This window comes from Chaetodon auriga, chromosome 9, assembly GCF_051107435.1.
Source record: "Chaetodon auriga isolate fChaAug3 chromosome 9, fChaAug3.hap1, whole genome shotgun sequence".
NCBI classification, from domain to species: domain Eukaryota; kingdom Metazoa; phylum Chordata; class Actinopteri; order Chaetodontiformes; family Chaetodontidae; genus Chaetodon; species Chaetodon auriga.
This window is the reverse complement of record NC_135082.1, coordinates 20521131-20537611: the sequence shown is the minus strand read 5'-3', so window position 1 is coordinate 20537611 and position 16481 is coordinate 20521131. Positions and strand designations below refer to the sequence as shown.

Below are 16481 nucleotides of genomic sequence, written 5' to 3'. Positions count from 1 at the left end.
TTTACACTGTAGCACAAGTAAAGTATTCACTAGTATTGAAATCTCTTATGTGGGTACCAGAGTGTTTTCATCAAGCCTCAGGGATCTGTCCATTCTTTCTCAGACTTTCTTTATAGAGATGCTGTATACACACCACATACACCAGGGAGTACAACATGACCATAGACGTGAGCAAAAGAGACCACTGTGGGTGGACGGTTTACTGCAGAATATGTCCTCATTCAGAAAACATTGTTATGAATAAATCCTTTAAAAGACATCCTGGTTCAAACGTTCTTTGTAGCGTTTTTCTCTTGCAGCTGCTTTGCCGTGTGTTATACCTGTGAGAATAGGCTTTATTCTCATTCAGAGTGCGTTTTTGTGTGTGTGTGTGTGTGTGTGTGTGTGTGTGTGTGTGTGAGAGGCGAGCAGACAGCTGAAGTCATTTATACTCAGCATTGGCCCAGCTTGAGTCTATATCTCTCTATAGCTTTCTATAAGTTTATACAGAGCAGGGAATTGCACATTCAACAGGTAAAAATTAACACATTCAGCTGGTAAAAAGTATTTTTCCGCCCATGCACCGTAATCACTATTTATATCTTAACAATGGATCATATCACTAATTGCATGTAGCAGGTTGTTCAAAGTGACAAACCTACCGATAATTATCACTCAGACTCTGGCTCTTCACCGGCTCTCAGCTCATTGTTCTCGTTTTACGACTGAAACAACTTTTTTGGTCCATCTCTCTCGCTCAGCATGTTTTCTTTTAAAGCATTGTCAGCTCAAAAAGCCACCTGTTTGTACAAAGTCAGCGACATAGTGAAGCATTTAGCATCTAAAGAGCCAGTTATTTCCCTCAGGAATAAAAGAAAAAAAACAGCTTTTCACAGTATTTACAGCTTGTTTCTGCCATCTATCAGTGGCCAGAAATCAGTCATAGCAGGTTTAAAGCTTCATTTAACGTTTAAGCTACCAGGAAGTCTCCAACAAACCATATAAAACCTAACCTGTCAGCAAACAGTTGCAGGAGAGCATGAGCTTCCTCTCTGAGTCTTGATCGAGAGGAAGTCCAATATTCACTCGCCTTTTAGCTTTGTTTGGTCGCCATCAACTACTGAGGGGATATTCTGGACTCTTGGCTTGCTACATGCTCGACTTCCTTCACCAGCAACGTGTTTACTTGAGCTCTCTGTCATTAATTGCCAGGCTGGTAGAGTGCACTCAGCTTGCCTGAGCTGGGAACTGCTGCCTTTGGGTTATATATATGGCTTTAATAAGAGCCGTGAGATGCAACCATATATTCTGTGTGAGGGTCAGAGAGCCAAAATAATGAGCTGAAAGTGTCAATAAGCCGCATAGAGCGGCAGGTGTAGGTGCTAATTTTCAATCACTTTCAGCTCAGGTCTTTTTTTTACATTACGTGGAGGGATTGGATTCAAAATCACAAATGGGGCTTCATGCAGATTTGCTTTCATGTTGATCATACAGACCTGCCTCAGAGGCTGCCATGTATAGGACTGGCAGCCTCTGGCCAGCATAAGGAGCATAGTTAAGTAAGCGCAGTTGCTCAGGGATAGTTTATCATCAAATAGCCAGCCAGTTTCACTCTCAGTCATTGTATATTCAGTATGATTCTCAGGCCTGGAGGTGAAATATGGAACGAGCACCAGTGTTGAGTAGCTGCAGCTTCCAGGCAGAATCAGACAACAGCTGCCTCCCTCTATCAGTGTTTTTATGTGTTGTGTGCGCCTGTGTGTATGCAGCGGATGTGTGCGCGTACACAACGTGCCCCACACACCAGATGGTTGTGTGTCTGCATGTGGTTGTGTGTGCAGAGTACCTGTTTGACCTCTGCCATGGGCTCAGGCTGATAACGTCCGCTGACAGATGGTTGTAAGTTTGCTTACTCCTGGGCAGCTTTTTGCTCCCTTTTGCTTTTTAGGAGTGTTTTGAGCCTGTCATTGATCAAACGCTCCTGTTTCTAGTGTTTGTATATATGTGTTTCAATGCATACTGGTTTGCTAACGTGATGACCAGATATCCTTGTGTGTATAGTTAGAATTTGTTTGTTTTGGTTTTTGATTGGTTGGATTTTGATTTTGTTCCAATATAACATTTAGCTTTTTCCACCCATGTTTACACGCATGTCTGATCCTGCCTTCACTGTCGATGGTCATCTTCATTTTTCTGCGACTTTCCACCCTCTGAGTGTGCAAGAGGTTTCTCTGTGTCTCTTCGCAGGTTAATCAGCTGTGATGTCTTCCTCCTCGTCTTTTTAATAGAGACACTGTAGCTCAAACATCTACTCACCGCGGGGAATGAAAGCTTGAACGGTGTTTAAAGCCCCATGCAAACACACTTTCTCCCAGACAGGATGTTCATGGTTCGGTCTAAGCTTGAATGCAGTGTGTGAAGTGTGTAATGAGGGGTTCGTTTGTTTGTTTTGCATTTCTCTTGACACGCACCTGGAAGGTTCGGGCTAATTTACAGCCAGTTTAATTCAGCGGGTTGACCTTAATCTTCAAACCATTTTTGAAAACTGCTTCTGGTTCCTGCTCTCCAGATGGATGCAGTCATTAGGGATTCTGTATGTAGGGGTGAAGTGAATCAGAGAAGAGTGGTGTTGTACAGTTACTACTGTGGGTTTCCAGATGTGCACTCAGTAAGAATAAAACATGGGTGTAAAGAAACAAACTACGACACATTTCATGCTTTGTTGTCCTTAATTGGGCGTCTTCTGAAGTTGTCGGAGCCGTGGTTTTCAGAGCCATGCTTCGTGTATTTTAGCTGCATGAATGTGCTGTTTTCTCCAAATAACACGTACAAACTGTGGGGTCTGGCGAAATTTGTGCTACCACCTGCCCTATCGCTGTGCCAGAGGAGGTATTTACAGCAGCTCTGAGACCATCCTTTTCATCTTTATTCATCTACACGCCTTTGTTCTGTACCGATCTGTTACAGGCATTCTTTACAGCTATTGCTGAACATTAACAATGAAATCAAAGACGTGCCTCACTATTGATCCTACTCCTGCTAACACCTGCTAAAACGTGCATCACCCATGAGTCTCTGCAGTTCTGACCCGCCCCTCTTTTGGCTGTGTTTCGCAGGAGATCAGAAACATGCACAACGAGCAGCTGATGGGCATCAGGCGAGAGGAGGAGATGGAGATGTCTGATGATGACATGGAGGACGCCCCTGACAGCAAGGACTCGGAGGACTCAGGTATGCATATGCATGGACATATTCACAGTTCAACACTTCTGTCAACATGACAGGACGTACACTGATCAAGGTCTCCAGAGGATGAGCACAGAGAGCGTTGAATAACAGAAGGAGACAGCTGTGTTTGACTGAAATGACAGTAATCATCCCCCAAGCATGTGACAACTCTACATGAATAAAAAACACATTCAAAGTACGTCAAGATGCTGACACCACACACGCTGTACTGAGTTGATGCTGAACATGACTGATAAAATGACATCCACCCAAGTCCACCCTTGTGAATGTATGCAATTCCATCAAGTGTGTGTGTATGTGTGTGTGTGTGATGATGTGGCTACACCTGCCAACTGCCATGTAATCTCAGATCGGGGTACCACTGAAGTGCTGTAATCTCCCGTTTTTCCCTCAAAGGAGTCTCTTTGTGTTTGCTGAAGCAACAAAAACTAACAGTGCTGCTAATCTCTCAACCCCCATAACAATAACCCATAAGTCTAGAGTAGTCACCAGGGCAACATGCCTGTAACCGTAACCACCGCATGTAAGGCCGTGTTGTGTGCCTCAGTTCGTGTCGTAATGCTCGCTCCACGTACTCTTTCTTCTTGCCTTTTAGTAATTCCGATCTCTGCCATTTGCTAATATGACAGCCTCTCTAATCAGCATGCAAATGTATGTAAATGCAGTCATCAGCTCAGCCCCTTCTCTTTTGCAACCTTGCTATTTAGCTATCAGTAATTAGCATTGCTGTCAAAGACCTGTCATTTCGCTCGATGCTACAGGATTGGCTGAGGTGACTGGTGTTAATGTGACACTTCTTGGTAGTTGTGTTAACAGGCTGACTGTTACACCTCCTTTACTCGCTAACCTCTAAGCAAAGGGGCATATTTACACGTCGACCAGCCTGCTGAAAACACCTGTGTTATGACTGCAGCCTCCTAAAAAGTGAATCGATGCGCTGTATCTGACTCATGTACAGAACAGAAAGCAAAAGAACCGCCTGTGTGGATGACTCTACTGCCTGTAGGTGTGTGTGTGTATACATGCACACTCATGGATATCTGCAGGTCGATAGCGTTGCCTGTTATGTAACAGAAGGGGAATTGCTCAGAATCTGGCCAAGTGGTTGACATCTCCTCACGCCAAGTTGATGAGGCTCTCAGATCAATACTCTTCTCACCTCAAACCTTCATTTTGCTGGGAGAGAAGTACCCACCAACATAACACGGACACACACACACTCACCCAGCAAGAGTTCATTAACACTGCCAATGGTCCTCCTTGATAGACTGGAGGCAGCACTCGTGAACACCCACACAAAACCTAACCAGACATGCATTCATGCACGCACACACACACAGAGACACACACACACACACATGTGCACAGGATGGGGCTTATCTCCTCAGTCCAGTCAGTGTATTGCACTTTCCCAAAGAGCTTCCCCTCAAGGCCCACAGGAGGAGAGCAGAGCTGATAATACTGGACATCTCTGGAGCTGAGCAGGTCTCGTATAGTAATAACTCCCACTGTCTCCTCTCTGCTCAATATGTCAGGTCAAATGTCCAGTAGAGAGCTATTGGACAAAACACTCAGGGATTATCGCAGCTTTCAGTAGTTTATGTTAATACACTGTAGTTACTGATTGATTAACAGACATGGAGTGAATATCCAAACAGTATGCTTTTATGGCTCCTAAATACAAGTGATGGGATCCTGCATGAACACACTATTTTCTGCCAAAGCGAAGACGATTTTAATTTCACATGAGAGGTTTCCGTTTCGGTTTTGTCCAGGCTCGTCTCACTGGTTTGAAGTGAGCAGGGCTCCGTCAGAAAACGGTGATTTTGCTCGCACCATTCAGGACGTAGCAGCGTTTGAAACGGAGTCTGATGACAGCTGCGGAGTCGCTTGCTCATGATGCCAGGTCTCTGTCAGCGGAGTTGTGAAGTTGTGACAGGACTCTCCCTGATGATGTTAAGATCATGTGGGTTTTTGAATTCTGGGTTTAGTTTTATTTATTTCACCTTCGTTTCTGAGGAATCGTGTCTGGTTCATCACTTTGATACAGCAAATGGCTACAAGTGCTGCGATACCCATGAGTTTGGCTGCCGTGGCTCTGAAGAGGAAACCATCCTGTTTGCACAATTAAAGGCTGCCAATCAATCAGTGTGTTTCAGTCCCTTTTTTTTTTTTCCCTTCGATGGTTTGTCGCTGACTCTAGGTGCGAATCATAGGTGCTAATTAATCCAAAATTGACCCAGAATTGAAAAGTAAATTGATTTAAGATGCAGATTATATTGTCTCTACATGGTGATTAGATTCTCTCCCCGAAATCTTTATCTATATAAGCTTGTACCTTCAACTTTCCATCAAGGAATCGGATTTTGTAATGCAGTTGTTTACTTTTTGCACTGATGAGCTAAAAGAAATTCTATCCAAGATGTAGAAAAGCTCCAGCTGTGAGTCACCAAACTGTCTGAGAAAAATAAATTTGGGCTTTTGTATCCGGAATCAGGGTCTCCAAAAATGGCTCCAACTCAAACCAGATCCACGCAGTGCTAACGAAGATGATTAGATGAGTTTTTAAGGGTTTAACTGAAATAAATTACATCGAAGGACACTTCAGTTTGTATCTGCTGTTACAGAGAAATAGTTAAGATTTAAACCCACAGTCTCGGGGGCTTTAGTTTGACCTGGCCTATCCACAGATGCACAGATGTTTTTCTGCAATACTTCTGCAGGCATGGGCAGAGATATATTTATCTGCAGACATCTATCAAGAGGACATTTTGTGTTTCAAGATGCCTGAAATTTGCATAAAAAGTAATGTTTAACTCTACTCTTCTGCCCTTACGCTTGGAATATTAAGACGCTCACCAACCTGCAATCCTGCTCAGTATTTCTGTGCCTGCTCTCGCTCAAATGAGCAATGAGCGATCCCATCACAATTGCAAATGTCATCGGGCAAGAGCCTTAATGATGTGTATTTATTTTAATGTGTGTGTTTCCACGAACGACACAGATCAGGGATAACTGCAAAACAGTTTGTAGCAATGAGGTGTAAATTGAACACAGTGTTATACATAATAAACCATATTCCGTGCTGTTGTCTATACTTATGTCTGAACCTGTAGGTGTTTCCCAAGCAGAGGCCTTAAAGGAGGAGAATGACTCCCTGCGCTGTCAGCTGGACGCCTACAGGAACGAGGTGGAGCTGCTCAAGCAGGAGCAAGGCAAGAACCAACCAATCAGGAGCGAAGAGGACAACACACACTCTCAGCAGCTCAGCTTCCTGCAGCAGGCTCTGCAAGGCATGCAGAAGGTAGCACACACACGCAGATCTGCCCAACATTACGTTTAAACTCCTATTCTTCAAAACTGTTCTGCTTCAGGGTCTGTATAAGGGCGAGGTCGCTCAGGTTAGGCCATTGAGTTTTCCATGCGAGATGAGAAACCCGGCTGTCATTTATTCATCACCCAGCACTTTAAAAGAGTGCTATGTGGGAAGTGAACAAGTCGGAAAGTACAGCTGTTTGCAGCAGCCGTTCGTCTTTTCTGAGGTCCATTTTCAGGTTTAGTCTAGTTAAAAGGAAGCTTATTGGCAGGTGGAACGGGTTTTACTCGGGGTTGGAGGGTTGTGTGCTGCGATTCAAACAGCGCACAGATAATTCTTGGAACAAACCCAAGGCTATTAAAACAATTACAGACCGTTTATTCAAAGAAGATAATGAAAAGTATTGGAGGTGTTTTTTTTTTTTTCTTTGAGAATGTGCCTTGAATATCATCAGTATGTGACCTTCCCAGTGGTTGGGATGGCCGTCTTTGGTTTGCATTATAACATTTTCACATATTCAGAAAGTACAGCGTGTCAGGCTTTGACGGGGACAGCATGTCCGTATTTCTGCTGTTATCCCTGGTGTTTTTACAGTCCACCCAGACAGAAGCAGTAATTCAGTGTCTGACATTAAGAAATGTTCGAGAGTGCAAACCAGAAAATGGAAACAGATAAACATATAGCAAGGTAAAGAAAGTACATCATGAAAGACCACAGTTGTTTGAGACAGTCGAAGATTTAAATCCATTAAAAGTAAAACATTAATATTGTGATGAGTGACGTTGTGAAGCAGATTAATGATTTCTCATGACGGCAGTTGAGAAAACTCACCACAAGGTCCGTTTAGCAGCTGTGCTTTCAGTCATATCGCATGATCTTCATCAGCAGATGGAGAAAAAACGTCCATCACTGACAGTCATTCATGTCGTCGTCAGGGGGGAAAAGCAAAGAACGGACATTTTGGTGACATTGTTTTCTTAACCAGTAAATCTTTACAGGATGACCAGCTGTTCCACATTCAAAAGAACCTTTCATAATGTCAGAACCACTTAAATCTGCTTTTTAAAAACCAAAGAACGACTAAATTGACTCACTCTGGCATTTGTCAAGTGTCCTCACTTATCTGGCTGTCACAGGTAATAGAAATTCTGATCGATTCACATTTCGACGAAGAAGAGACTCCATTAAGGCCCCGCTGTTCTTTCCTGCTCGCAGGGACTAATTAGCTCTCCAGCTTACGTCTCTCATGATGTGTTTATGAAAAGATTAGGTGAATGGATTAAATGAATTGGAAGACACTGAAATTGGATACCTCCCCTTGCCAGGTTCCACATGTTGTATCACGCAGACTCACAAATTGCAGTGAAATATTATCAGCGTGCACTGGCAACCCGTTTCCTCTTTCCCTGAATTATAGCGCATGTAATACAAAAACACCCAATGCGTTGCTCTGCGTATGAAAATTCCTGGCTATAAAGACCCCCCCCATGCCTCGCGGACCCTCCTTGTGTTGAAATGAACACAGCAGGAAGTGAATCGTTTCATCTGTGTTCAGCAGAAAACTTCAGAGGACGAACTGGAGACGAATGTAATCACCAGCTATCAAAGCTTCATCAAACACCAGTTTTTGTTTCACCGTAATGAGTGCTTCCTCTATATGTGTAGTTTGTAATTTTTGAGTGTTTACAAGCAAAGGATTTGCCAAATTACTCCTTTTGGACACATACAACAGAATAGAGTGAGACAGAATATGATACAACAGTTGTTTTCCGCCTAGAAAATGTTTATTGGAAATATAATTCACATCAGTGTCGAATGCTTTTTTGTATCAAGCTGAAGTTCTAATTGCCGGTGTCGGGATTTCACGCTAAATATTAATAAAACAAATGGCCGATTGTTCCTCTGCTTTCAGAGCTGTTTGAGTACGAGGTTAGCATTGTCACGGTTAGTTAGCTCACAGTAGCATTAGCGGCTTACTATTCTCCCCTTTCTCTTTTCTTTTTTGCAGCAACTGTTAAAAATGAGGGAAGAATTAAAACAGCGAGAGGCAGAGCTGGAGAAGAGTTTGGACGACAAACAGCAGCTGAAGAGCCAAGTCCAGAACCTGAAGGAGGGACTCCAGAACCTGCAAAACACACACGCGATGCAGGTTAGTTTGACAGGACGCACGTGTTTTGTCAGCTGAGTTTCCTCAGAGTGAAGAAAGGGCGAGAGTCTGCCGTGTTCCCGGGCTGTGTTTTATTAGAAAGCTCGTTTCTGAGTTTGAAAGTAAACCCTGTCTAATTTGCACTTTAATAAGAACGAAATGAGTTCAAGATGAGTTCCAATGCGCGAAAGATATTGAGGAAATAAATCATTAATAAACAGAAGGACAGAGTGTGATAGTTGTAATATGTAGTTGTGGGTCGAGACAATGACTCAATAATTAGTAAATAGTCTAGAACTTCTTTCTAAGCTCATCGCATCTCCCCAAATAGCTATTTTGGGTGCATCTTTATAATATCAGCACTGTGGGGAAGGGCCCACCGCAGTGAGACAGACAATTTCTAACTTCAATCAGTGTTCTGGTTTTCCCATTTTCCTCCCAGGGAGCTTATTTTGTTCTTCTTTAACACACAGTCTAATCGACTCTTAAATTTCTAATTTCCTCCCAAAAAAGTTAATAACAGCTTTGAGTTTTAAGATTATCATTTCCCTTCATTTAGCTTTTATTAGTGTATCGTAATGCATCTGATAGGAAACTTACTCAAGCAATAAGCAGCTGAAGGACTGTTTGCTATCCGTCGTCACAGTTTGTTCTGCATTAGTGTGAAAATCCCTCATGAACGCTTCATATTGACTAAAACATAATCACTTCAGGGTCACATGAGGCTAATAAATTACGATGTGTTGCTAGACTGCATCGTCACTGCTGGAATGATAAATCTGTTAATATGTTGGTAGGTAACAGTCAGTAACTTCGCTCATTTTGCAGGCAAAAATGCCAAACGCTGATCAGTTCGACCTTCCAAAATGTGCCGTTTTGGTGCTTTTTCTTATGCTATGTGAGGGTAAACTGAGTATCTCTGGGTTTTGGAGTGTTGGTCAGATAAAGCAAGCAACTTGATAATGTCACCTTGGGCTCAGGGAAATTATAATTTCCACTGCTTGTCGCATTTTAAGGGACCAAGTGATTGATCGATAATGAAAACAGTTGTTAGTTGCAGCCCTGCACATCTTTATCTTCATAAATCCGTATTGACTATTGTTTGCAGCCTGTCGCACCTCCTGAGCGTAGTGAGGAGGCGTGACTGTCAGCACTAATTGAAATGATGAAACTCGTTGGTTTCACACTGAACTCTCCACTCTCACCTTTCTAATCAATGGTGATCAAAACATCACAGGTAGTGATGTTCCACCTAGTTTATCACTCTAATATGGCAGAGAGAGACGAACGAGGGATCAGGAGACTCAGAACAGGTTTTATTTGAAAAGGGAAACACACGTATGCTGTCAAGTGTGAACGAGAGATTAAATATGTTAGCGTCAATAATGCTTCAGCCATCATTTATTATTCGCTTCTGCTGGACTTTGCTGATTATTTTTACTAAACGACTGTACTGTATGTGGCATAAATATATTCAGAAATGATGTAAACATCAACAAAAGCATCAGAAAACTACCTCTGGCCAACAAATTCCTCCAAAGTTAACTCCCTAACAGTTACTGCATTCTGTTAACTACCAGCGGCAAGTCCCATTTCATTGGTGTTGAGTCCCAGGTAACAGTCACTGCACAGCACAATACCAAGCATCCATGGTGGTGCACATCAGTGTTATAATGACTGTAAACAGGTGTAGTCAGTCATAATAAATGTGCTCCAGGTGCAAATCATGAAAAACCTTTTCCTTCCTCATTTTTTGACCCGTTCCAAAAGGGAAACTGGAATCATTCATCCTGTTCATACTGGCCAATAAGAGACCCCTCTCTGATGTGCTTCCTCTGTAAGTGCAAAAATCCATTTGAAAGTTTATCTGAAGTTAATATGAGGCTTTAACAGTCTGATCAGATCAAGTGAGCAGCATCCAAAGTTAAAGTCTTCTGAGTATGAAATTCCCGTTTTGTGTTCGCGTCCCTCCTCTGCAGCTCAGCACAGAAGCACAGATTCTGTGTTGATTCTGCCTGCAAAATATTTAACTTGACTTGTAACTTCCTTCAAATCAACTTTTGAAAGTATTTTGTATTTTTGTACTGTGGATTCACTTCCTTTGGAGGCATGTTAGAAAGGCATTTCTTCAATCACCAGCGTGACCAGAAGGAATGATTACAGCCAGTAAAACCTGTTTTAATGATGCACATTAAACTTACTTGCAGGTTTAAATTTGGAGTTAGATCTTAAACTCTATGTTGAGCCTAACTCGATTTGTGCAGCCCTCTCACTGTGGGCCTCCTCCACAAAGTTCAGACTAAGCTGTGTATGTAAGTCAAATACATACAGTAACAGAATATAATGTGTATAACTTAGTCTCACGCCATTTTTAAATGTCTTCAAAAAAACACACAAACGAAATGCATTTTCCTTCAAATTTGCACTCCTCTACCAGGCAGGATGTTATTTTGTTCACTCCTCTGTGACTGCATGTTCTCACTGCAACCACATAAAGAAACCCAGACGAAATCCATCCATTTCCTAACGAGAAACATCTTGCGATTGGGTGACCGCAGTGAAACTATTTCCTTATTTGTCTGCAGCTGAGATTTTATGCGACATCAACCACCAGCAAGCCAGTCACGTCCTCTCATTCCTGAACATTTTGCCCTTTGGGTTACATCTGCACTGGCATCACACAGAGCAATCATTGTGTTTGAAGATCAGTTTGATATCAGTGTGTAGACACAGCAACACTGCGATCGCCAGATAGGGAGATATCACCTCCACGAGACACTGCGCTAATGTAAACCACTCGTGCTTTCTTAGAGCTGTTCTACAAAGACGCATCATCAGTTCGAGCCACTCCTGCTGCATTATTCATCCATCCCAGCATCGCATTTGTTATTTGATTGAATGCGTTGCTCACGTTCAGACGTGTTTTTCCCAACAATACTCCGTCTCATATTGATTAGCAGCGACCTCCATTACTACAAGAGTACATTGCTAAATACAGTGCACCGTGATATAAAATCTCATTAAACAATTTCAAGTTTCAAGGGTCATTTTTCTCTGTTAGACTTGTCATGTTTACTAATGTTTCAGGTGTTGTCCCATATTCCCAGTATTCAAGTGCTAATGTTTGCTAATGTTCCTTCTGGCTCGGTATAATGAGAGGAAGGGCTGTCATTAAAATGAGCCTCAGGTTCAATCGCCTATTAAATTGGATAATAATACAAACGAGAGGCTCTCAATCCACGTGGGGAGCCGCTCCGTGTGTCGCCTGTTTGCTCTGCGACGTACGAGCCGACTGCAGGTGCCACATAACGCAGAGGTGAAGCGGTAATTTGCCAAGGCGTAGCCTTCCTTCACATCAGCCAGAGAGTTGTCTGAGTTGTCAATAGCGCGTTAATGGTGATGAGTTTGATTAGAAATGTTTCCTCACAACTGTGAGCCCTGGGAAATATGCTAATTAAATTCCTGCATGTGGGAAAACATGAATCATGTGAGGCAGTCTCATTAAAGGGGGAAAGACAAATCAATTTTTGGGTGTAGGTTTCTGTGAAGATTAGCGTTGTTGTGGGGTGATTTGTCCTGATGAAGAGCTCCCTTCATGCCATCAGTTCTCCTTCGCTGTCGCCACACATCACTGGACTGACATCACTGCAGGTCGTTGGGGTTATTAACCTTATTTCTATTGTGATCACAACGAAGGCCTTTCTCATCTCTTTTCAGCGTATATTTTAGTGCCTCCACTCATGATTGTTTTCATTATCGATTGAGCTGTTGCTTATTTTTATGAATAAAGGAGTACTCCAGTGATTATAGAATTTTATATATGTATATACATACGTATTTTATGTATTTTTATGTTTGAGCTTCCACTTCCTGTGCATGTCCCTCAAACTCCCCGTCCTCAGTTGGCCAAACCTGCTCTGTGGAAATGTCTTAAACTCAGCTGGTACGAGCTGAGTGGTCACGAGAACTGATGCTCATGTGTGAAACTGGTAGACCGTCATGGTTTCCCAGAGCTCACGGTGTCTTTGTCAAATTGCTTGTTTTGTCCAACCAGCTGTCCAAAACCCAAAGATACTCCATTGCTAATGTTATAAAACCAAAGTTGGAACCAGAGACTGTTTAGCATTTTTGTCTGATAATTACAAATAAATTGATAATTAGCGGACTGGTTGTTAAAACTGCCGTCAATGAATGTGTTGTTGATCGTGTTAAACCAGTGATTCCCACCCAGGGGTTCTTGTGCAGTGACCAGTGGTTTGTGAAAAGACTGTGGAGCGCCTCCACTGATTTGAACAAATAGAAATTGGGATTTTGTTACATATTTATTGTCGCAATAACCAATAACCCCCCAGCTACAGCAGGGCAGCTGCACACAGACACGGCTCGGCTTCCCATTGATGTGACTCCCTTTTAACATCAAGGTGCTGCCATTGAAAGAGTAGAGAAACTAGTTAGACACCGAGCAGAACAGTGAAATGGATAATGAACGTTATGAATTGAAGGGGTTCAGTGAAGGGGTACTCAAGCCCACCATACGGGGCGTTGAGCGTACGTCAGAACAAAGAGGTTGATATATTCCAGAGGAAATCAGACCTTAAAAGTGTTGCATTGTCACAGATATAATAGCTGACTGTGCTAATTTTGGCGCACAGAGTTCAGTTTCTCTGCTTTCTTTGTTCAGAATAAGCACATTTCTGGACGTTATTCTAAAAATCAAACAATGCTTGTGTTTGTCTGCTTTTGCACAACATGCTGTGCTCGATCACGGTCCCCCGTCTGTCTACATTAGCACTTAGCTTGTTTCTCAGCGGCTTTTCCTCATATGTTTATAATGTGCCACAGCTGGAGATGTCGAAACAAGATGACAGAGGCAGCGAGGAGAGCGCTAATCAAACCAGTGTAAGTGGAAAAAAAAAAAAAAGTTTGAGCCCTCCTCTCCAGATATTGTTTTGTGTCCTCATTCTCCCTCCTTATTCGTCTTCCTCCTCCTCTGACTTTCCTCTCTAACCTCTTCCAGCAACATGACAGATCATTACAGGCCAATCCAATTCACTGCAACTGCATTTGTCATTGAATAAATCACCCAGACACAACTGGGCTACGAAATAAAGGAGTCATAAAGTCAAAATGGCTCGCACATGTGCATATGTCTGCACACCCACACGCTGACACACACTTGCAGGGTGTTATGGATAGATTAAAAGCAGAAAAAGGCCACCAGGCATCCCACACACACACAAGTGGAAATAGTACACACGATACTATGTAGGACAACAAACAGACAAAAACTCCTCTGTTGTTCCTCTGCCATTTTTCTGCCACCTGTCAGAGATCTGAAACAAACAGCTTGATCATTTGCCTTCCAAGTCTCTTCCTCTCTCCCTCTATTTGTTCTTCTTACGCTCCTCTCTTCTTTGTGTGTTGGTGTGTGTGTGTTGGTGTGTGTGTGTGTGTGACAAGCATTTCATCCCTCCATCAGAAATATAGCTGCTGGCTGAGAAGTCTCCCTCGCCTCATTATCCTCATCCTCATTGTCTGCCCGTATTAGCATGTTGGTGGTGAAACTTTCTGATGTGTTCATTCTTATTCGTGTTTGTCTTCTCTATTGTGTGCCATGCATCAGCTTAAGTTTAAGCTTGTTTACTTCAAATCAGCCGCAGTCAAACTGGCTGGGACCAAGTCCATTAGTAACTCTGCGTGTGTGTGTGTGTGTGTGTGTGTAGGAAGCCACGGTATCAACAGTGGTGTCCTGCAGTCAGGAGAAGGAAGGTCACACGGAGAAGAATCCACCGAGTCCCGTCCACTCCGAGAGGGAAGCTCTGCTTGTTGGTACGCTGACACGGATCTTCCATCAATATCGTTTAGACATAAATGTATTAGCTGTATGTGTACCTGTGATCTGCTTAGTGGAACTATATACAAGCAACCATTGTTATTATGCATTTGTAAGGATACGCGCTCGTTGGTTTGGGAATATGCACCACAAAAGCACAATATGAACAATGACATCAAAACTCAGACGATAAGCGCATTTAAAGCATCGGTGCGCTTCAAACAAGCTTTGTTGTACAGCCAATCATCTGATGACCTCATCTAAAGGCGGAAGTGTTTATACCAGGTCGAAATAGCTGCGCCGCTCTCCTGAACCCTCTCCAGGCTGCACTCCGCTGCCTCCCTCATCTCGCTCCAAGAACTGAGGTGCTTTCAGACACAGAGCGGCTGCTGCAGCGTCGTCGTTTTCTGTTTTGAATTGACATCAGCACATCACCACCACCACCACCACCACCACAGCTCCCAGCTACTGTATCTTCAATCCTACCAGTCTGTACACCACAGGCAGCTGCTACCACCTACTATAATCTCATTATGCAGCTAAGTGGAGTAGGTTGTAGCCTAAAATAGAAGAAATGGTTTGTAAAATGACACCATTAATATGACGGGTTTTACTAAGCAGTAGCATTGTTTATTGTTCCAGACCAGATGATTAGACGTTGAAGCTGAAGCGATACCTTTTCTCTTCATTTCTGTGTCTGTTCTTTGCTGCTGGAGAAGTGTATAATTCAGGGAGCGCCTGTGTCATTTCCGTCGCTGTGGTTTCCACGGCCACACAGCGAGCCGCGGCGGCGATCTGAAAAAGACCAGCCATCTTCAACTCTGAAAGCGAAAGCTGTGCACAGTGACAGGCGTAGCAGCCGACCTTCCTCCTCCTGCCGCTGCTTCTGCCGTTTACGTTGAGAGCAATGGCAGCAACCGCTCGTTGTCTGAAAGCACTTGGAATTGTCTTTTTTGTATCTCTGTAGTACAATTAATTAGAAAATTGGGGATAATGGTACACATGATTGGACAGTCTCTACAGAAGGGTCAGAGTGACAGAGGTAGTAAAATGAAGTAGGAATATTATATGGACTCATTTTAAGCATACAGGAGCCTCAAGCTGGGCCCTGCAGTGTTTGTACTGGGGTCTGTTTTGAAGGGGGGGGCTGTGTCCAAATCTGGGTATGCAGACTGTGATTATTTCAGATTATATTATGATTACGTGGTGCATATTCCAAAGAAATGCATATAAAACAAAAGCACATTTAAGTGATCGACACCCAGCGAGCCTGTGGCCAGGAAGCGTTACAGCAGAGGTTTATGAGTCGGTTTCTGGGGCTGCAGGTGCTGTACTTGATGGATAGTCGCAGGGGCCCAGATGATACAAAAATCACAGAATGGTGGGGCCCACCGCTCAGTGTTACCCCAGGCACTCCAGCAGGCTACCATGGCCATGCACTGTTGAAAGCTTGTTGCAGGTGTGAAAGCTGTAAAAGCTCAAGCGAACCTCTTTCAGATGCAGCATGAAGCACAAATGCATACAGAGTCAGAAACAGTCAAACAGAGGTGAACAGACTGCATTTAGCCGCCTAATCTCATCCGCTGCTGTTTGGGAATGAGCTACACATTTGCATGACACTGCATTTGTCCTGAGATGTAAGACTCAAAGGAGGAAATGTGCTGTAAAATCAGAGGAACAGTTGGAGTTTCTGTTAACGCTCAAAAGTATTTAATGATCATCGTTCGAAACATTTGTTGATAATGAGTCTGAGTCTCAGTATGAGCTCCGACACACATATTCTGGCAGTCTGCACACACATGGAGTGGGTGCATGTTGTTACAGCGAACGTCTGGAGGACATTTTCATTGGCTCTTTAAGGCAAATGGATACAGACAGCAGAACCGCTCCAGTGGGCGATTCCATGCAAATGAACCAACCTGAAACTCCACTTGGTGTCGGCGTATCGCAGTGCTTTA

At 43.2% G+C, this 16481-nt stretch overlaps 1 protein-coding gene across 2 annotated transcripts in view; it reads left to right on the top strand.

Annotated features, from left to right (window-relative positions):
- enox2 (ecto-NOX disulfide-thiol exchanger 2) overlaps nt 1-16481 on the top strand; it is a 165705-nt gene that overhangs the window by 143666 nt on the left and 5558 nt on the right. For both annotated transcript variants that reach the window (XM_076739048.1, XM_076739049.1), the window contains 5 exons: nt 3096-3210; nt 6345-6532; nt 8553-8693; nt 13533-13589; nt 14414-14519. In XM_076739048.1, coding sequence (XP_076595163.1) covers nt 3096-3210; nt 6345-6532; nt 8553-8693; nt 13533-13589; nt 14414-14519 — 607 coding nt within the window. The remainder of the gene's footprint in view (nt 1-3095; nt 3211-6344; nt 6533-8552; nt 8694-13532; nt 13590-14413; nt 14520-16481) is intronic.